This window comes from Marmota monax, unplaced genomic scaffold (genome assembly GCF_021218885.2).
Source record: "Marmota monax isolate L192 unplaced genomic scaffold, Marmota_monax_Labrador192_F-V1.1 WCK01_AAM20220418_F8-fsc00022, whole genome shotgun sequence".
Classification (NCBI taxonomy): domain Eukaryota; kingdom Metazoa; phylum Chordata; class Mammalia; order Rodentia; family Sciuridae; genus Marmota; species Marmota monax.
The window spans coordinates 8037389-8059868 of NW_026695215.1; the positions used below are offsets into that span (position 1 = coordinate 8037389).

At 45.4% G+C, this 22480-nt stretch overlaps 1 protein-coding gene across 2 annotated transcripts in view; it reads right to left on the bottom strand.

Annotated features, from left to right (window-relative positions):
- Positions 1-732: 732 nt before the first annotated feature.
- Gyg1 (glycogenin 1) overlaps positions 733-22480 on the bottom strand; it is a 34137-nt gene continuing 12389 nt past the window's right edge. The window contains exons 5-8 of one of the 2 annotated variants that reach the window (XM_058574950.1): positions 17088-17214; positions 4222-4441; positions 1845-1895; positions 733-1589 (exon numbers count right to left, since the gene is read on the bottom strand). In XM_058574950.1, the coding sequence (XP_058430933.1) occupies positions 1416-1589; positions 1845-1895; positions 4222-4441; positions 17088-17214 (572 nt within the window). In that variant the 3' untranslated portion in view covers positions 733-1415. The remainder of the gene's footprint in view (positions 1590-1844; positions 1896-4221; positions 4442-17087; positions 17215-22480) is intronic. The other variant, XM_046431253.1, reaches the window with a different exon arrangement.

The window sequence follows — 22480 nt, forward strand, 5'->3', positions numbered from 1 at the left end:
TGCACACCTGTAATCCCAGCAATTTGGGAGGCTTAGGGAGGAGGATCACAAGTTGGAGGCTAGCCTGGGCAATTTATTGAGACTCTCAACAACTTAGTGAAAACATGTCTGAAAATAAAAAGGGCTGGGGATGTGGCTCAGTGGTAAAGCACCCCTGGGTTCAATCCTCAGTAACAACAACAAAAAAGGCACTGCAACTTGTGGTTCATTAAACCTCAAATTTCTTCCTGTCATATTCTTTCCTGAATTATGCTGCTTACTCATTTTATGTTTAAAGGCCATTTTGGATCCTCTCCATTGAGTATGTCCTCTGCATCCCAGAAACATCTGTAAACTTAATAATTGATTTAACACTTCTATTCTGAGTTAAAAAAAAGAAACAACTGGAAGGTACTGGTCCAGCACAGATTCTGACAGCCTGAGCGATTACTGAGTGTGTTCGGAACAGACAGATTTTAAGATTACAGTATTCTCCCTGGACACCCCCTGGGGATGCACTGTGGATGACAAACGAGATAAATTTGATCTCACCTTCCTCCGTCTGTCAGACCCATCACCACCACTGGAGAACATTAGCTTTAAATATCTTCGATAATACTTTTAAATGCATTTACCCATGCCAAGCTTTACACTATTTTTTGAGACTGGCAAATTCTATAAATTATAAAATTCTCAAATTGATTTTTTTTTTTTTATGAGAGTGAGGTAGGGGAAATACTTAAACAACCAAGATATGGCAGTAAGTCTTTATTTTCATACAGGATGCTACCGCAGGTTACCATCAGAGAACACACTGCGATTTTCAGATATACAGAACTGAACAAAAGCTTCAGCATGCTGCCTTCACGGTGCATGGAAAACTGTGAACTATTCAGACAATAGGACTAGGAGATGAGGCGGGCTGATGCCACCTGTCGATGTGTTCATGAGTCACAGGGCAGTGTTATTAAAGGCTGCCTTTACCTGAAAGCACAAGTATCACTCTAGCAGCCTCTGGACAGTTGCAAAATGCACATCTAGTGCAAGGTGTGACAAGCAAGCAAGGGGCAGATGCCACATCCCATTCTGGAGGGAGAGGGGTGTGGAGCCTGGTTCTGCACACTTGAGATGAACAGCCATCTCAATGTCAATAGTGGGCCTCCCCTACCACGTATGTTGGCAGTTGCCATATTGCGAATTTCTGAAATGTTAGCTAAGTAAGTCTAGGGTTACAAAGCAGAACACTGTCCATAACAGAATGACAACTTCACAATTTTTGCCTAGTTCTCACCTGTCGTCCTGCAAGAAGCCCTTGTCTGATGAGTTTTAGTGAAAGCCTTAACAACTATAACAGACTTCTCAGCCCACTCTAGATGCTAAGTGTCAGAAACAGGTGGCTGTGAAGTGGCTGTGTCCACAGGAGGATGGCCACGCTGCTACTGGAGGTAAGTGTCCAGCTTCCTCTTGATGTTGTCAAAGGAATCTGCTCCTAGGTAATCAGCCTGGCCCTGTTCCCACCGCTCCTTCCGCTCCTCTGAGGATACAAAGGGCTGAGGTGTAGCTGGGCTCTCTCCGAGGGACATATGTGATACGGCTCCTGAGACATGTTCCTAAAAGAGAGAGCACAGAGAGTCCTTGAGAGCCGAAGTCAGATGATTTTCAAGAATGCAATAAAGTGAAGTATGCGAGAAAAGCCAGGATGAATTATCATGCATTATAGCAAAAACTGAAAAGCATTACGTGAAACAAACAAAAAAGACACAAAGATACAAGGGTCGTATGGTTGTTTTTCCTAACGAAATGAAAACTTCTTGACTCAGTGAAAACATTGGGAGAACAAAGGAATTAGTTTAAGTTCTGCATACCTTTCTACAGAAGCCACAAGAGAAGGCCAGTGTATAGACCAAGTCTGAGAGCTGCAAACAGTTCATTAGAAAGCGTAAGAGGGGTGGACAAAGGAACACGTCTCATGATCAGTCCTCAATCTGTGGGCTCGGAAAGGTTGAGAACTTAAACAAAAATGATACCTAGTGATATGTTTCTGAGGAACCTGCCCAGAGAGCCACATCAGGTACACAGGTTGTCACTTGTAAGCACAGCTGAATGGCTTGGGACTATGTACCACATTTTTCTGCCTGCTCAAGCTTTCATCTGGATTACCAAGTAACATCTATTCCTGTAGTTTCTGTTAGTCTGTCTGGTTTTGAACAACTCTTTCAATTCCTGTCTTCACCTTCCCTTGGTTCATAATTCTCAGTCCTTGGGTTGCAGAAAGAACAGTGTCGAGGCAGCACACGGGGCCAGTCTACTCTATGTGAGGCTTGGCTGATTCACATTCCATATGGGAGACAACGTCTTCAGGTGTGCCCTACAAGATTGCCAATGCCATCCTGCAAAGAGCACTCGAGTGGGGAGGCACTGGAAATCTCAGCAGAGAGAAAAAGAAGGTGAATGAATAAGAATAGTCACAACTATTAACAAAGAAAATGGTGGAACAAATTTTGAACACCTGTTTTGTTGCTCTCTACATACGGAAGCATAAGGGTCGGTGTATGTACTTAAGTACACTAGAGCTTCAAAGGGTTTGGGAAAACACACGTCGGGTAGCTGGGCCAACACAGGGATCACACTTGATCCTGCCTTTGCCTCACTTGGAACAGCAGTGACGAAGAGAGGCTGTTCCGGAGTACTCTGCCCAATTCCAAGGACCTTCCCCAGGAAAAAGGGCCTTGAGGTCTAGTCAAGTGTACTGGATCGAATTTATAGTGCCTTACCATTTAAATTATGCTTTCCCATCCTCTGCCCTAACAATGCTACACTTCATTCTGGGCAATAGAGGTACACCTTAAGAAGGTCCATCTCAAATTTCTGTGAGGATAACTGTCTTTCAGATCTGGATTTGAGTTCCAGTCCTGCTACTATAGTCTGTTAATTAAGACAAGTTAGGTAACTACCTACTTTAAGCCTTAAGTTACTTTAAGAAGGAGATTTTAGCAATAATAGTACTTACTGACAGTCTAGTTCTAAGGGTTAAAGAAATACAGCTAACTTTACTAAGCACTTACTATGAACCAGACACTGTTCCAACTACAGTACAAGTGTTATTCTATGATCCATACAGAATACTCAGAGAAAGTGTTAGTTATTTCTCCCTTTCTCATTTCTACATTTTGGCACAAATAATAGCGACATGAGTAAAAGCTAAGCTACTGTAGAAAAGAATCTCTCATAATATTATAATCTCTTTAGTCAGGTAATTAACAGATTACCTGATTGTAATTTACCCATTGGTTCTAATTTTTATGACTTTATATGTAACATCTTAATTTCTCATCTTTTTTGGGGGGGGAGGTGAAGGGTAACAAGGATTAAACTCAGGAGCACTCGACCACTGAGCCACATCCCAGCCCTATTTTGTATTTTATTTAGAGACAGGGTCTCACTCAGTTGCTTAGTGCCTTGCCATTGCTGAAGCTGGCTTTGAACTCTTGATTCTCTGTCTCAGCCTCCTAAACTGCTGCGATTATAGGTGTGCACCACCACACTCGGCCTCTAATTTCTCATCTTATTTCAATTCGTCCAAAGGACAAATCTTAAAGGAAGACCTTTAAAATCAGAAAACACGCTAAAGAAGGCTGCTATTGTAGATGGGAACGTGTTCTCTCCTTCCTACAAAGGGATTCTTTTTCAGGGGCTTATATACTAGGAGTACAAACAGGAAATCAAAACAGCCTGAGAAAAGTATTTATTGTATGTTCATACTATTGTGATTTTTCACTGAAATCTGAGCAGATGGCAAATATAAAATATAATAATATCTGAAGTTTTTAAACCACTAGATGAGGCATTCTCTTCTTTCACAGTTCTGGGGATCAAATCGGGGCCCCACACATGCCAGACAAGCCTCTACCACCCCCAGGGCCTGGTGTTCTCTATAAATTTACTCCATTAGGCATGATCTTCGAGTCTTTTTATGAATAATGGGTTAATAATTTTATAGTTACAACATATACATGTGTGTTTATTTAAAAAAAAAAAAAAAAAAAGAAAACTAAAAACCTTTCTAATGAAATTTTCCACAATCTACCATCATCATGTTGCATGATGATGGTCATTGCTTTCTTTCCAAAAAACCTTATCTCTGTGTTTAAAATGCAACTAAATATTCCCAAACTCTACTGTTGGGCCTCATTTTTATGAGTGCAGCACTAAAGTACATGAAAGGAAAAAAAGAGAACCTACCACATGTAGGTATGAGCAGGTGTCTTTGACAAGGCCATATTGCTGAAGCAGAGGTAAGACGTTGGTGGTGAAGATGTCCCACCAAAGGTGGAGAAACTCTGGATGAGTCATGGTGGGATCGTGGGACTCACTTTTAACACTTTTTGTTTGGGCGTCGTAAGTGTAATTCCACGGCTTGACTTGTCCCAGGAAATGCACCACCTTGGCACTTGCACCAAACCTGCCAGTAAACACAGTGGTCAGTGGATTCTGAGTACTAACAAGAAGACAATCGGCATGTTGTGCTGCAGCTGTGTCAGGGCCCCTTCCATCCTATAGGAGCGGCTGGAAAAGAACTGACCTCGCTGCAAAACTTCAAGGCAGATGCTGTTAAGAGCATTCAATCGTGTGTTAAAGATAACACACAAAAATGGCACAGCAGCAGAGAGTCAGTGCCACAACGGAAGCACAGGTTCATGGCACACAGGGAAAGCACAGCGATGCAGAACAGGTTTGGTATCACCCAGTGAAGCTGGGAATACCCCACTACTAGGCGCTAAGCTCCTAGGTGTATACCCTCCAGTTGCCGGTACGTGTGCAACAGGAGACATAATCGAGTGGGCCACAGCCACAGCAGCAGCACCATTTGAAACAGTCAAACCGGAAAAGGCCTTGTCCATGGGTCAGATTAGGCTGTTGCTCAACCAACCCATGCTCTTCCCAGCCTGCACAGCCAGGGCCACCTGACTCTAGATGGACATGGTCCTCTGGCGTGAACCCACCAGTGGAATGTGAGCAGAAGGCAGCATGGCCTAGGGGAGCCTGGCTGGGGTCTGCACCCCCTCTCTGGGAAATGACAGCTTCTCCCTGTGGAACGCTCCGTGCAGCCTGCATCGAACAGGCCAGTTTTAAGAATGTGTTGAAAAAATCAAGTCAAACAATTAAATACATTTGCTTCCAGTTATTGCTTCCAGTTACATAAAGGCAAAATAAAAAATGTACTGTTTAAGATTAGAAAACACTAATCCATATATATTTGATGATATTGGTTACCTGCGGAAGGGAGGGGAAGCTATAATTAGGAAGGGCTGAAAAGGGGTTTGCAAGGTGTTGGTTGTGTTCTGTTTCTTTTTTCTTTTTCTTTGTTTTAGAGAGAGAGAGAGAGAATTTTTTAATATTTATTTTTCAGTTTTTGGTGGACACAACATCTTTATTTTATTTTTATGTGGTGCTGGGGATCGAACCCAGTGCCCCGCGCATGCCAGGCAAGCGCGCTACCGCTTGAGTCACATCCCCAGCCCTGTTTCTTTTTTAAAATTAAAAATTATTTTAACTGATACATAAAACATTAAAAATATACATATTAATGAGGTAACTGATTTTCTGATACATTTATACACCATGTAATAGTTACATCAAGTTGTGTATCTCCCCAAACATTTTTTCAGTTCTTTATGGTACAAAATTTGAAATTCCTTCCAGCTTTCTGAAATATATACTATATTATTGTTACCTATGATCACCCTATTGTGTTATTCCATTTCTTAACTTGGGTGGTGGGTATTTTAAAACACTACACCTTTTTTTTTTTTGATGTACATTCTTTTGTATACATACCATATTTTCACAATAAATTATATCCTGAAAAGAGTAGGAGTTAAGAGCTGTCTGGTATTAGCTAGGAGGAAACCGATGCATATAAAAACAAAACAACAATAAAGATGACTGCAACACTATGGAAATCAGTATGGTGGTTCCACAAGAAAAGTAGGAATGGACCAGCATATGACCCGGCATATCCCTCCTTGGTGTTTATCCATAAGAACTAAAGTCAGCATACTACAGTGATATATGCATACCCATGTTTATAGCAGCACAATTCACAGAGGCCAAGTTACTGATCCAGCCTGGGGGCCTATCAAAAGATGTGTGGGTAAGTAAAATGTGGTATATATACACAGTGGAATTTTATTCATCCTTAAAGAATGAAATTGTGTCATTTGCAGAAAAATGAATGAACATCATCATGTTAAGCAAAATAGGCCAGACTCAGAAGTTGAGGGCCACACAAGGAAGCTAGAGAGAAGAAAGGGATCTCAGAAAAATAGAAAGAACAGGAGAGGAGGGAGGTCAGGTGCGGGGAGGAGGGAAGAGGAAGTAAAGGGGAAGCACTGGGGGAAGAAATTGGCCAAGCTCTGTTATGTCATGTATGAATGTCACGGTGAATCCCACCTACCAGGCACAATTGTTATGCAATAATGACTTCTAAAAATTAGAAAAAAAGAAAAAAATGATTAAAATTTTTAAAAAGATGACTATGTGCCAAAGGGGAAGCAGGAGCAGCGAGTGCTGAGAACTCAAGAGGGTGGGAGGGCACCCAGCCAGCCTGCAGGGGTGCTGACAGCAGGGGCGACTCAGTTCCAAGGCTGGGACAGCTAATGACAGTAAGGGAATTCAAGGCATGAAGGTGGCCAGCATCAGGTACAACACTGCTGTGAGCATGACCGAGAGGAAGCTCCAGGTAGGAAAGAAAGGCAATGCAGGGCAGATGCCTGGGCAGCGGGCATCCAAGTTAGAGTCCCGCAGATCCACCCCAGAGGGAGCCAATGGGTCTGACCATGAGATCAAGCCAGAGCAGACTCTGCTCAGGGGATGGTCCTCACTCTTAAAGCTTTTTTTTTTTTTTTCCCTCAAATATTGGGGACCTGCTAAATGGCTACCATCTAAGAGTTTGCTATGTTTGGGCCCCAACTTCTTTAATGACGTCATTAGGAATGATAATATCCCTACAAGATAGACCTTATTAACGTGGTAGTTGAAGCTCAGAGAGACTAAGTCTCTCAGGGCCATTCAGCTATTAAGTTTGCCAGAGGTGGGATCTATCTAGTGGTTTTGCTTCTAAGGCCTGAGCGCTACCATGCGGCCACTCCAGAGATCCGTGAGAAAAAGAAAGTCTACCTGTAAAGATCCTCCTTTTTTTATGTGGTTTCTTCTGAAAGTGAAAGGAACACTTGATAGAGACCTCTAACCCCCTACATGCTGAGTTGTATCCTTAAAGGGTCAGGAATCATCATACCCACTTTTGAGCACAGAGCAACTGTCAGTAAACAGGCGACTGTCACACCTAAGTCACTATGCTCCACATGTGTCCAGGATGCTTTTGTCCACACAGGGAAAAATAAGTAACAGCAGCACAAGTGAGGAAGCCGGCCAGGACTCCAAGGGCCCTGTTGACGCCTGGGACTGGGAATTCCCAGGCAAGGACTGCAGGTGGGATTTTCAGAGGACTCTTTGTGCAGGAAGGAGGGACCAGACGATGCCAGGGAAAGACGGGCAGGATTCAGATAACCCCTTCAACACACGTTCAATGAAGCAAGGGAACCCACCCAGAGGTCTGCACCTTGTGTGCTGGGGGTTGGAGGTGGACAGGCACTGCCCCATCTTAGCAGCACAAACCCTTCCACTTGAACAGTGCACAGGGACAGACAGGTCTCTGGCCCTTCCTTTGCTCCCCTCTCCTGACTCAACTTCCCTGCCCAGGGCCATGTACTTACTTTCTCCTCCTGTTAATCAACTCTCAGCCTCAACCTGTCCTGATGTTGACACTCACATTAGCCTGTACCTAACATAAACGTCATGCACTTTGTACCATGGAAGCAGTGCTAGCTAAAATAAAGGAAAACTTGAACATCTTGTGGACTCTTCCTCTCAAAGGGCTCTCCTGACAGTTCACGAACGTCCAGCAGTAGTGAGAGCAACGGCTCACATATGTGAACACTCGTAAGTGGCAGGCGCTGGTTAGCACGTGCATGGGTTACCTCATTTAATGTCCAAAACAACTATGTGAGGAAACCAAGGCACGAGGTTGAATAAGGGTCTAGGAGCTCATGGCTGGTGAGTGACAGGGCTTGGATTCCACTGAGGCTCTGGGCTGCTGTGAGATCGATCCTCCCAGGATTGTAAGGGTACTGACAGTGACGTCTGTTAGTCTATCGTAGTCACTCCCCACTCACAGTCGGTGAGTTTTAAAGTGGAAAAGGGATATTCCAAGCACAGGTGAGGGCCCAGCAACAAAAGTCACCAACAAGAAAGAGTTTCAAAGCACACAACTGACCACCGACAGTCTGGAGAAGGCCTGTTCTTGGGACGCGGTCTGCACAGTCTAGGGGGAAAAGGGAGGGCGGCTCCTAAGGGGCCAGTGTGGGCAGTGTCTGAGTCCTCCCGAGCTGCTCTCCAGCACTGCGGTCCATAAAGTGGTGGTTCAGAGCTCACGAAGAAAAAGGGCATGAAGGTCCACTGCACCTGCCCACTGAGAAGGCCAGGTCCTCTGTGGTGGGAAGGAGCACACCCTCAGCCTCTGCTCTGTCTGTGCCCCACTCCATCCTGTGGCTCAGCACCTCCGGGTGACTGGCTTAGGAGCCTCCCAACCTCCCTGGATTCAAGCTGATTAGATAGATACCTCCCGTGTGGCCCAAGGCCTTCCTCTTGAATGCCAACAGGAATGCCTTTTGGGGACAGACCACATCCTACATCTCTCTGTGCTTGGAACTTGGGCTCCACCTTCATGAATCCAGGCTTTCCAGGGTCTCTTTAATGCTAAGTCCCTGTTTCCTTCTATGGCCAGGAGAAGGACCCTTGTTCCTCAAGATGTATTCTTTACCTCTTGTACCCTAACAGGAATAACTGCATCTGCTGGAAGACCTGTCACCGACAGAGCAGCCTTCATGTTAAGGAATTCCTTGAAGAGCCTTTTGGAGGTAGAAACAGATTTTGGGGGCTCCAAGTGTGGATGAACTGCCCATTCTGCCCTAAGGCAAGACATTCCTTGGGTGCAATAAAGGTGGGGCCAAGAATAAAGGGACAGAGAGGGGAGTAGGACTCTAAAGTGTGAAGATGCCCCCAGCAGTGACCTTGATTCTGCAACAAATCAAAACAAATATCTTATGCGAGTAGCATACAAGAGAAGCAGCTCACAGGGATGCAGGGGTGGGAGGCACAGAGAGCAGGAGCAGGAGGATGTGGAGGGAAAGAGAAATCATGCAGAGGTTTCGGATGACACCGGACAAGCTGTGGTCAGCCCTATTTCTGTCCAGGAAGGAAAGGGAATGGTTTTGGATGCTTTAGGTATTTAGATCACTGCAGCTGCCACTCACCTAACATCTGTGGGAAGGGACAGCAGCAGGAGCCCTAGGAGGAGGCGAGGACTGTGGGAGAAGCACTGGTCTTGGGGAGCCACGGTGCTCGTGTATGGTCTGGGCCAGCCAGGGCCCCTTGAGGTGGCAGGAAGGCCAAGAGAGAGTGGACTCAGGTGGCTGCTCAGTGGGGAACAGTTTGAGGCTCACACAGGATGACAGGGGGAGGCCAAGGCAGGCTGGGCATTTTGAAGCAAGGAGGTCCTCCAGCGCATCCATGGAAACCAACAGGGTGTCCTGGGCTTGGGCTGGGCCCACTCCCACCCCCTTGCATGAGGGTTTTGGAGGGATGGCTGCAACCAGGCTCTAACCCAAGGCAACGCAGCATCAATCACACAGCAGAGGAGCCCCGAGGGCTTGTGCGACAGGCTCTCAGGACCACACACCATACACACAAAAAAAACGAATCAAAGTCTCAAATGCTGGGGCTTTTTTTTTTTTTTTTTTTTTAAACCTAGAGTTTCAATTAATCTAGATGTGAGTCTCGAGTCACTCTTTTTCAGTCTGAATTATGTTCCCTGAGGAATGTTTTCATCATTTTCTGTCACCTCCATCAGTTCACCCCTGGGTCACTGATGAAAATCTGAAATAATCAAACCAAAATGATATCTGTGGGAGCAAGGTCGTAGGGTAAAGGGGAAATTATTTCTTGCTTAAAATAATAATAAAAAAAATTATAGGGGGCTGGGGATGTGGCTCAAGCGGTAGCGCACTCGCCTGGCATGTGTGCGGCCCGGGTTCAATCCTCAGCACCACATACAAAGATGTTGTGTCCACCAAAAACTAAAATAAATAAATAAATATTAAAAAATCCTCTCCCTCGCTCTCCCTCTCTAAAAAAAAAAAATGTAGGGACTAGGGATGTGCAGCTCCTTGGAAGAGCGACTTCCCAGCACTACTAATACCCATATTTGAACCAGCTCCATAAAAATATATATATATTATAATTATTTAATTAATATATAATTAATATATATTTAATATATATTATTGTCCAGTGTCATCCGAAACCTCTGCATGATTAATATATATTAATTAGCATAGATGCAAATTTTGGGGTACATCTCACAAAAGAGTAACCTGAGATGTTTTTCTAGAGTTGCATCTTCCCCACCAAAGGCAACATAGTCAGGTTATCAGAATTTAAAGGGCTCAGCTAAAAGCACAACAGCAGATGAATAGGAAAGGGAAATGTTGATATCAGAAGACGAAGCTTAACTGACCTCCACCCGGAACAAGGGTAACCAGAAGACTCACTGACTCACTCCCTGATTTATCCACCACTTTATCAGCCAGCCAAATGAAAAAAAAAAAAAAAGTTGGGTACACATCACAATGGTCTCTAAGCTACTGAGAGCCATTCATTCTGACCCAGCGAGGGGGATTCGTCTCAGCTTGTGTCCATCTCTTAAAATAAATGTTCTAATTTTAACTTGATAAAATCTCTCCAGAGTCATCCAGATCACAAGACCGAGTTTGAACCCAAGCCAGCAATAATACTGCTTATGTTAGCCGTTAAAGTAATCCCTGTGACCTGGTGTTACCAAAAGACCAGATAGAATTTTCATGACTACTTTAGTCACGGAGAAATGGAGCTGGTGACATGTGGCAGTGGCTACAGAGCTGTTGAGAAGGAAACAGGAATCAATCCACAAGAGACCCCACGCAGCAGCAACTCGCGTTTTCCCTAAGCCTTTTTGTATGCGATGATGAATTAGAGACAAGACAGGGAAGGAGCACGGTCTGTGCAACATGTCTCTGGAAAACATGGTGACCCTGCCAAGTATCCTCTCACCCACAATGATGACTCATGTCCTCTTTCTTGTGCACCTTCTCAGACTCACCCACACACTGGGGGACAGCCCTTCCCCCTCAGCCCACTAGCCACCTCTGCCCTCTCACCAAAGCATTCCTTCTTACCCCAAGGTTACACCAGGAGCCACAAACTCACATGTGCAAGGGTGGATCATGCTGGGGAGGGTGGTGGGTGAGTTGGGGCTGCAGAGAGCCCAGGGGCCACCCCAGAATACAGCTGCCTCCCAGCTGTAAACAACAGTGGCCATCAGGGACACATCCAACCCGTCCTTGCCCTGCAAGCCAATCCTCTATATGGGGCCCCAAAAATCAGAACAATGTCAGCACTCAAACTTGGACTTCAATAACCTTAGATCAGGATCTGGTCCACGACACTGACTACCAGGTTGGGCTCCCTTTACCAACTAGGCGAGGGAAAGATGCACACAGCCAGGACCTGGGGGACTCCTGGGTGGGCATGTCCTTCCACTGCTGGCTGACTGCTCTTTCATTCACTGAACCAAAACTTGCAACACCTAGCAGCATCTGCACACACCACACTCTGCTTTCCTTCCTTCCTGTTTCCCAGGCCAAATGTCCTGGCCCCTGACCTCCCCTTACCTACTCAAGAACATCACTCTAGTGTCCCCCGCTGCATGCACGATCCCATCCACATAAAAACAGGCAGCAATGCTGCTGTCTGCAAAATGACCACTACCACCCTCTGGACCCCGTGTTCCCACCCAGTGGCTGGCCATCACCTTCTCCTGATCCCCACTCATACAGGTGCCTCAGAAGACCTGTTGGCATTCACTGTCTCCATCCCCTTGGGTGGGCTAAATCAGGCTTCCTCCTCTGCCACTGCACCAGAAGTACCGCCAGAGTCACCACTGATCTCCACATTCCATGTCCAGTGCCATTTCTCTATTGTCCCCTTATCTGAGAAGGGGTGCCTTCTCCTTGAAACATTTTCTTTGTGTGGCTTCTGTGCCCCCACACTTCCCAGGGTCTCCCTTCACCTTGTCCCTTCTCCCCCTACTGTCCTGCCTTGGGGCTCCATCTTAGGACTCTTCTCCATGGGTGATTATTGCCTTGGTTGCACTATCATCTCTCCACTTCCTCTCTCCCAGCTGGCTTTTATCTACTCACCTGTTCCACCCTCCACAGCACCCAGCTTCCTGCATCCAAAGCCCCTACACTCTGCACATCTCTCCCTAATCCCTGCCCCCCTGCCTCCCTCACCTCCCTCCCATTTCAGGAGACGAAACTCCTTTCCATTGTTCGGGCACAGACCCCCCCCAACAGCCACATGTGACACAGCCCACCGCATGCTTGATTTTTTTTCAAAAGAAGTTAGAAACCTGGGTTTCGTGAAATTTTAAGCATTGATCATTGAATTAAAAATAAAAAAGAAAATTTTGCATAGTAGAAACATGTCTGTCTGTGGCACAAATACAGCATGCAGCCCACAGGCCTGCGGCCTCTGAGGACGGTCTGCCTCCTGCTCCCTCCTGCCAGTCACTGAAGTGGTACTGCTAAGCTAACTGCACTTCTTCTGCCCAGGAGCTCGGGAGCTCCTGGAGCTCTTTTTTACCTGACGTCAGAGCAGCATCTAAAGGCTGGGGTGGGGCTTGGGGTGTACTCGGGGACTGAGTGAAGCTGGCCTAGAAGGCTCAAGGCCCTGGGATTCAATCCACAGGACAGATAAAAAGGAGAAAAAAAAAAAAAACAAGTAATGGCTGTTGATGAAATTTAGGTCAGCAGAACAGGTAGCAGAGGACAGATCTTCTGAAAAACGAAACATTTGGAGATGAAGTTAGCAGCGACCAGAGGGCCCATTCAGAAGTGGGCACACAGGCACCTCTAACACCCAGACAAGAGGAACGGGCACCCATACAGCGGCTGGCCCCCTCCTCCAGAATCGACCCGAGGCAGGCCGAGCCCTATGGGCCAGGGAACACTGCTCGCCTGAGCAGGTGTGTCTTGTTCATCTCAGGGCCTGCGGTGAGCCATGCTCCAGGTCTGCCCGATGGCAAAATGGCCAGCAGGTCAACAAAAGGCTGGAAAAGAAGAGTGGCCCACACTATAGGAGCCTCAGGCCTGGGGGCCAGGAGGTAGGAATATAAAAAGAAATGAACGTACAAAGGTTACAGGTTCACAGAAAATGGTCCTGGGGAGAGCAGGAGTCCAGGGCCAGGGGACAGGAGGAACCATCGCCTGGTGGGGGGCTCCCAGGAGCCGTAAAACCTGAGGTTTGATTTCTATCAGGGAAGTACTGATTTAAAATATGTGTGATGAGGTCTTTGTTAATAAGACTCATTCTTGAAAAAGGAATGTATGTGAATAGCTTCAAAAAAGTTAAAAAAAAATAATTGTAAGAATTTAAAGATTTTTCAGTAGACCAGGTTTGGGGTCATATTTAAACTCAAGCCATAGCGTAAAGTGTCCACATGAAATGTATTTTGTAAATCTGGCTGTTAGTCAATCCATTTGACCATTTGTTTCTGTACCGGTTTGAAGCAACACCAGAAAATTCTGCATTTTTTCTTGAGGCATATTTTATGGAGCATGATATAACCTAAAAATCTGTTAGAGGATATAACAGAAAGCTAAACGGCACCAAATTTTAAAAAGACAAATGAGATTTTAAAAAGACAAATGAGATTTTTTTTTTTTAAGCACTATTCACAAACTAAATTCTATGGTACGTCAATAAAGCAGACCCTCCAGTTGGAGAAATGTAACAAAACAAAAAAACCACTAATATTCATTAAAAGTCAACTATATCCCAAACACCATCCATGGCACTTTTAATAATAGTATTTCATTAAGAAACATATATATAACTTGTTTTCCAATGCATACACTACAAATTAACTTAATAATGACTAAACCAAACATTTTAGCTCTCAAATTAGTCTATGTTAAAGATGATCTTCTATTACACAGAAAAATTACTTGCTAAATTTGTTTTTCAGAAGCTATATTCAAAGTGTAAAACTATCAAGTCTGTTTCCTTTGTGCTTTCTTCTGTGCATATGATATGTAGAGAAAGACATTAGATATGAACCACTTCAAGGCTCAAATTCATGTCCAGTTTGATTCAATCAGGCTGTTCTTTAGCTGAAACTTCACATAATAGCACACTGTTCAAGGGCTGCACTGTTCTAAGATAGCTAAGACCCAACATTCTGGGATGTCTAGATATGCCTTGGTGACCTAATGGTGCATAGCCATTTGGAGACCTGAGACAGATTCTCCAGCTATTCTGCCACCAAGCCCAAGTTACTCCAAACCACTCCCTGGTCTCCATTCCACCTGCACCACCGTGGCAACCTAGGGAAGTCCGCTTATGACAGAGTGACCTCATCCTGGAGTCTGCTGTGGCAGTCATTCTGGACCCAGTAGTGGGGCCTTGCAGCCACAGGTTCTTTGAGGACCAGCTATGGAAGCTGTCACTCAGCATGGGCTACTTCAGCAAAAGGACTTAGATGACCGAACCTAAAACATAAAAGCTACTTCCTACATCTCTTCATTCCTTCCTCAAGGGTAAGGAAATACAAGGAAAAAAGCCCCTGAAGATAGTTCTCTGCAAGAAAAGCAAAAATGTGTTGTGGCAGAGAGAAGGGAAAAGGAGTTCTCTGGTCTGCGTTCAATACTCCTTAACAGGTGGCAGTGGGCCAGGGAGGCATCATTTGGAGCAGTCTTGTCACAGGTGTGTAGAGTGAATGTCCCCAGGGCCCTGCGCAGAAGCCGCACTGCTCCTGTCCGCCAGCTGACGTCTGGCCAACGCACATTGACGCTCCCCATTTCCACAGCGTCACACTCCGTGCTAATGGCAATAAACCAAGATTTCCAAAATTAGAGCTCATTCATTGAGCCAGACACAAGAAACCATCCAGCCATTCTGGTAATTTAGACCTGAAACTTTTCCTGGAAAATTAATTTACAGGATATAAAACAACTGGGTTCTTAAGAGAAGGGAGTCAACATCATAGCAGACGTCAATCTCCCTGCCCCAAAGTAAACTCCTTTCCACCTGCTCTGATTCTCCCATGTTAATGGTTTAGTCAAACTAAACCACAGGGAAACAGTTACCCATTAAACACTCGGCTCTCTCTGACTGGGCACTCAGGCCAACTGGGAGATGTCAGACTTGCCTCCCCAATGTCTCATCCCAAGACACTTGCTCACCGGGCAATGGTCCCACTATCAAACACTCTCACCTCTTTGCTTGCTAAGCTAAATTTAGTCAATTAAGCTATAAGCAACTGCCCTGCTATTGACAAATTCTACTCTGGAGGGCTAGGCTGACATGGTTTGTACAGAAACGTTATTCAAAATGGCAGCATTAGGTATGAGGCAATAAGGATTAAAATAATTCAGGCCCACCATCCCAGGCAAGGCAGATTTGTATTTTCCGAGGTCAAGGACTCAGAAGTGAAAATATCAGGGAGCCCTGTTTGGTCTGCTGTACTCGGGTGCAGATGGTAGGTTCTGGAGCTTGCCTGCATCCCTGCAGATGGGAGGGGGACTGGGAGGCTATAATAAGTCAGAAGCAGATGCCAAGGAGCAGGGAGGACAGAACACAAGGTGGTATGATCCTTGTCACCCTTATCTGGGGGACGCTGACAGAGTGTGCCCTGAAAAAGAACAGAAAAGGAAACACTCCCACAAATAGCCAGACTCTCTCATTACTGCAGCACAAGGAGGATGGAAGGCTCTGGGTCTGCAACCTGGAGAGTGAAAGGCCCTTTGTTTTCCGGCTCACTAAAGGAATGTCCCTGCGCCACAGGGATGGCAGAGACCAGCCCAACTCCAACTGAGGGCTTCAGTGCTCAGGATCAGCCTGACAGCTAGGCCCCTGTTCAAGAAATCTGAATCTTCAAGTTCTACACCAATGAGTCAGAGGCTAGAGGGCAGGAGAGAGTGAGGTAGTCAGGACTGCACCAGGGACCGTGCCACACGAGGACGTTACCAAAACAGCAGATGTCCAGTGAGCACTCGATGTGCACTGATGCACTGTTCCTCTTTTTTTTTTTAATATTTATTTTTTTGTAGTTGTACACAATAATTTTATTTATTTTTATGTGGTGCTGAGGATCGAACCAAGGGCTTTGCATGTGCGAGGCAAACGCTCTACTGCTGAGCCATAACCCCAGCCCCACACACTGTTCCTCTTGACAGCCAAAGAGGCAGACACCATTTTCCTCCTAGTTCAGCATGTGGGGGACTGAGACATGGCGGGTAAATGGCAGAGCAGGACACAGCCCCCGCCCTGGCTTTAGGAATGGGTCTGAACTCTGTGCTGGCTCTCAACCAACATGACAAGAAGCTCCCACTTCCTGAGCTCCAGGGGCAGGCCAGGTGCTCCCCTGGCTGAGTGGCATGCTTACCTCTCAGGAAGACCCTGAGGCGGAGGCTGCTGCCCATCCAGCCCTGGTCACCATCTACCAAGTGGCTGTACCAGGCTCCAATCCCTCACTCCAAATTACGGCCCATGGAGCTCCTGTTTCCAGGCTCCCCACACCCATCTGGAGGCACAATTCACACTCTCAGGGAGAAGGAGACCCACACTTGGCAGTGCCTGCAGGCAGGAGGCTTGTGCCTGGGCTGTGGACCTCACATTCTGCATTCCAGACCAGCATGAGGCGTCACCTAAGGTTGGGCACCCAGTGTCCATAGGAACCCTGTCCCCCAGGCAGCTCAGGAACCCCAGTTTACTCCAATCACAGTGCAATCGATGACATCAAACCTCTCCCATCCGTTTCTCACAAGAGAAAAACTTCCCCCAGGTCCCCAACAGGGATTTCCCTCAAAAAGATAATGAAGCGCCCAAAGAACCTTCACCCCAGTCCCCCACCCTCCCTGTCCCACAGCAGTGAAGCAACCCGCACTTACGCTTTAAATGCTGGGAGGTAGGAGTATACAGAAGTGCTACTTAGGTTATAAATAAATGGCAGATGTTTTCTGATATCTGTTGTTGCCCAGCTGCTAAAAAATGTGTTCAGTAAGCCCTGGTCCCCGCCTGAAAGAAAAAAAAACAAAAAGGAAAGAATTATGGTTCTCAGGCTTCTAAGACACTTCAATAATTTTATAGCCATATATAACTGGCCCTTAAAAACATGCACTAAGTCCATTTTACAATAATAAACTCCATGTCACAATATTTTCTTGATTTGAGTCTTTAATTCGGGAAATACTTAAGGAGTAGCAGCTACTGCGTGCCAAGTGCTACACCAGGCACTACAGAGTCAACAGTGAACAGAAACAGGGTCATCATCCTCAGGACAGTCTGGGGTGGTGGATGCTGATGGCAGCTAGTTGAGAGTCAGGGCCACCATCACAGGTGAGGACGGCATGAAGGAATGCATGTATGCCACAGCACCAGGTTGGGGGGTGGGGGGTGGAAGCTCGGGAAGGCTTCCAAGAGCAAGCTGGGTCTCACTGAGGGCTGCAGTCCACATGACTGCTGCAGGTGTTGGTGTTACAGGCACAATAATCAGTGCACGCCACAGACCTGGGGGCGCTGTGGGAAGTTGGGGAAGGTGGCCCAAGTGTGGACCGCAGAGTGAGGAATGTGTTCACAGCATGGAGGAATCTGAGACAAGCACATCAGAATCAGACTTCAGACCTTACTATTCCCAGGTGAAGATTTTAGACTTTCTCAAGAGCAGTGGGACAGAAAAAGAAGTAAAAAGCAAACGAGAGCCACCCAGGGTACTGCCATCATCTTCGAGGGATGCCCCCCTTCCCCGCCAGCTCACTGACAAGGCACCAAGGTCACATCATCCCTGCACTGACCAAGTCTCTGGGCACATGCTGCTGGCCAGTCGTCATGTGGCCAAGGCCAGCTTCACTTGTGCAAGAGAGCGACTCCCCAGCCTCTGGGGCTCCTGGACTTTCCACCTTCTCGGAAAGCAAGGACCGCACCCAACCACTCAAAAGGAAAACAATAAAAATCTCAGCAGCTGAGCGTCTGACCTACATCATAAACACTTAGTAACCAAACAGGTCACCAAACCACCTTTTGGCACCACCCCCCATGTGGCCCACGCGCTTTCTACTCTATAGACTCGTGAGATTCCAGAAGACACACTGGAACCAGAGTCTCCCTGCAGCAGAACAGTGGTGCCTGTGCTCCCTCCCTCCTGCTCTGCTGTGCACCCAGCTCCAGGGCTCCATCGACATACAGCAAACCCAACATGCTGCAATACTGTTCCATTGCTTCTGGTTTTGAAGGAGGCTTCAAAACTCTGGAGGTTTATTTTTCAGAGGTCAGAAGTAAGATCAGAGCTTTAGGCTTAAAATCCAGATGTGCCTTATCCGCCCTCTGAGTCTCCCAACCCTTTCAAATACCTCCCATCAACTCCAAGGATCAAGGCATTCACTGAGCAAGTGTCTATGGAGAAACCTCTCTGTCTAGAAAGGCTCCTGCAGGTCCCCATTCCTCAGGGACAAGCAATCCAAGAGAAAACCAGGGTTCACCCTCATAAGTTCTAAAGAACAATGAAGATGGGAAGAGGATACGCTTCACTGCTACGAAGATGCACTTCATGTCCCCCGAAGTGAGTCTGTTGAGATAATATCCCCAAAGTGAATGACGTGGGATTCTTAAAGGAGAGGTCCCCCACCCATTCTGCCATATCAGGTTATAACCAAAAGACAGCTGTCTATGGACCAGGAAGTAAGCCGTTTCCAGACACCAAATCTTCAGATACCTCAACCTTGGACTTCCAGCCTCCACAACTGCAGAGATGATTTCCTATTATTTACAAGTTCCCCTTCCCCAAGTCAACAGTATTTTCTTATAGCAGTCTGAACAGACTAAGACAATAACTAAATAAATATAAGAACAAAAGATGAGTTTAGCCACACAGACTGATGTATTTTGTTGGGGGCGGTTACTGGGGATTGAACTCGGGGCACTCGACTACTCAGCCACATCCTCAGCCCTATTTTATATTTTTTAACTTGGAGACAGGGTATCACCGAGTTGCTTAGTGCCTTGCTGTTGCTGAGGCTGCCTTTGAACTTGAGATCCTCCTGTCTCAGCCTCCTGAGCTGCTGGGATTAAAGGCGTGTACCACTGCACCTGGTAAAACTGATGTATTTTAAGGTACAAAATATTAAAGTCAAAACACTACGCTCTTCATCAGAGGCTGATTTTGGGTTCAATAAAGATTCTCCAAATACGGGAATAGACACAAGTAAGTGGCTGGGGTACAGAGGCCAAAAGTCTTACTAATATCCTCTTCCACATAATCATCATAATAAAGACTAAGGAGGTGTCTACAACAGCTTTATTCATGGCAGAACAAAACTAGAAACAGCCCAAATGTCTTTCAACAGGCATATGAATACATGCATACAGTGAAATACTATTCAGTCTTGAAAGGAGCAAGCTACTGATGCACAGAGCCAGGACGATCTCAAGGAAATTTCACTTAGTGAAAAACTCCAATACTACAAGGTTGTACAATGTGTGATTCACAGATACAGACAACAGAGTCATGATTGCTAGGGAGAAGAGAAGAAATAGTTATAGCTGTAAATGGGTATCATGCAGTATCCTGGCGATAGAACTGTTCTGAGTCTTGATGGTAGTGGTGGCTGCAGCCGCCTACCATGTAATAAAATGGCACAGAAGACTCGTACAGACACACAGACAAACATACAAATGAACAAACGTGAAACTGGTGCCATCAGACTGGTGGACTGTTTCAACGTCCATGTCCTATTTGTGGTATTATATCATAGTTTTGCAAAATATTGACACTGGGGGAAACTGGGTGGAGGGCATAATGGAATCTCTGTTTCATTTCTTGCAATAACATGTGAATCCAAAATTCACTAAAATAAAAAGTTAAAGTCTAAGGACAGATGTGGGTCAAAATGCAAAAAAAAAATATCAGGAACTGTTCTTCATTAGATTCTAAGTTCCACAAGCATATGGAGATTAAAGCTCTTTGGGCTTATCATTATAATTCTAGTATGTAGCAGAATGACTTCAGTGTAGGGAATTAGTTGTGGAATAAATGTAAGAATCCTGACGATGCTCTGGAACAGTGGAGAAGTTGAAACAGTTTATTCCACCAAGGGAATTCTACTCATGGGAATACCACTAAGCCATGAAAACCACCCTATAGAAAGACCATCAGTCCACTGTGTAAGATGAACAGCTACGTGCACTGCAATTATAACTAAGAACATAAACAGCCATAGCTATTTGTACAGGGAGCATAAAATGAAACAGTAGCTGTGTCATGGGTGCAGGGTTGTAGAAGTTCCCTCCCTCTTCGGTTCCTTTTATTATTTTTGTAATTTTAAAATATTAATACAAAGGGGCCAAAAATGAGAACTATGCTAAGACATTGCTTTCTAAGCATTCTTATTATGACAAAGGATGATACTATTAGAAGAGAAATATACATGTAGGTTATAAAGCAGATGAACACTAAAATTCTATATATCCACCAACTTAAGAAGTTGAGCACCACCAAATCTGTTGCCTGTGAGCAATGCCTGTTCCATCTCACGGCCCCTCCTCCCTAGAGATGACAGTTAGACATGACTTCTGTAATTGCTTTGCTTTCCTTTATTTTACTACATATGGTGTATATCTCCAGAAAACACATGCAGTTTCTCTTGAACTTTGTAAAATTGCGCATCATACTGTACATTTTTCTATAGCTTGCTCTTTTTAAATAGCACATTATAAAGCCTTTTTAAATGAAACAATTCCACTTAAAAGGACTATGGGCTTCCTGTAATGCAGAGAAGAAATCTAATTGTGGTATTAAATCATAGTTTTGCAAGATATTGACACTGGGGGAAACTGGGTGGAGGGTAACAGTTTAACTTTGAGATCCAAAGTGCTGATCCCTCATGGCCCCTGGCCACAAAGGCCTTTTCCCCGTACCCTCAGGTTCCCTGGAAGCATCACTAGCCTACAGACTGTGCCACAGGAAGGCTGAGCTGAACTGTGGAACCAGAAACAAGCAAGAAGAGAAAGGCAGCAAAGCAGACGGGGGAAACCAGTGGTGCCTGTGTAGCTGGCAAATCTGAAACACGGAGAAGCTCACCTCCCAGGAAACAACCGTGGCCACTCATCACATGACTACAAGGGGTCACCTCTTAATCAACAGTTCCCAAACTGTTGATTAAAAGTAGAATTAGATGCCACCTAGCAGTTTGTGATTTCTTGCATTTTATATATATGTATTTGTGTGTATATATATACATATATATATATATATATATATATATATATTTTTTTTTTTTTTTTAAATTCAGCAGTCTACAGAGCCTAGCCATCTTCTTCCAAATGCACAAGTCCTATGTTTCAAGGTCACATAAATATTTCAACTTCCTCAGGAAGATCTATGTGGTGTTAGCAATGTCTTTTCTCTTTTTAGAAGTCTCTAGACTTCAAAGCAGAATGCAAATCTAAGCACATCCATGTTGCAAAGCACACAAGGATTCCATGAAGATGACTGAATTCCCACTACAAAAAAATCCGAGGACTCTGCCCAGCACATTCAGTTCAGACTTCCAGAGGCAGGCGTATTTAATCTGACAAGTTAAGACACTTTTAATCTCAATCATCTGAGGACCAACAAACATGACCAACAGCCCTCACCAGCAGCTGGGACAGGCAGGTGGGGGCCTGGCGACTCAGGAGAGGGGGAGAAAGGAAATGGAACAAAGGGCACATGCCACCTGTTCTACAAACAAAAGCAGATGTCTGATGCTGTGCCACGGTTCCACCAGGCTACCCAAATGCTGGTAGTTACCTTCCAACTACTTGGGTGTTTTTTTCCGTCTTTTGGGCAGGGTCATGAACCTGGTAACCATGGACACACCAGGGTCAGAAACTGGTTCTATCAGTTTTACAAGACAAATGGAGTTGAGTGTTGTCTTTTAAAATTGGACCTCTGTTTAATGCTGCATGGTTCCCGGGCTCTCCCAGTCTGCTAGCAGGGGGCTCGGAGGTGCGGGAAGTCAATTCTTATTTAAACATGTAGCAAGCTATCTGCCCCAGGAATGCGTACCCCCAACAGTGCTACTCAAAGTGTGGCCCAGGTTCTAGCAGCACAGGTGTCAGCTGGGAGCTGGGCAGAAATGCAGAATGCTCAGCCCCACCCCAGACCTGCAGAATCAGAATCCATTTTCATTCCCTGGTGATTTGTTTGCATATGAAAATTTGAGAAGCACTGGTTGAGACAGCTTTGGACAATGACCTCTTTTTTTAAAGGTTATAATATCAGAGGATGTGTGTCTTTAAAATGTCT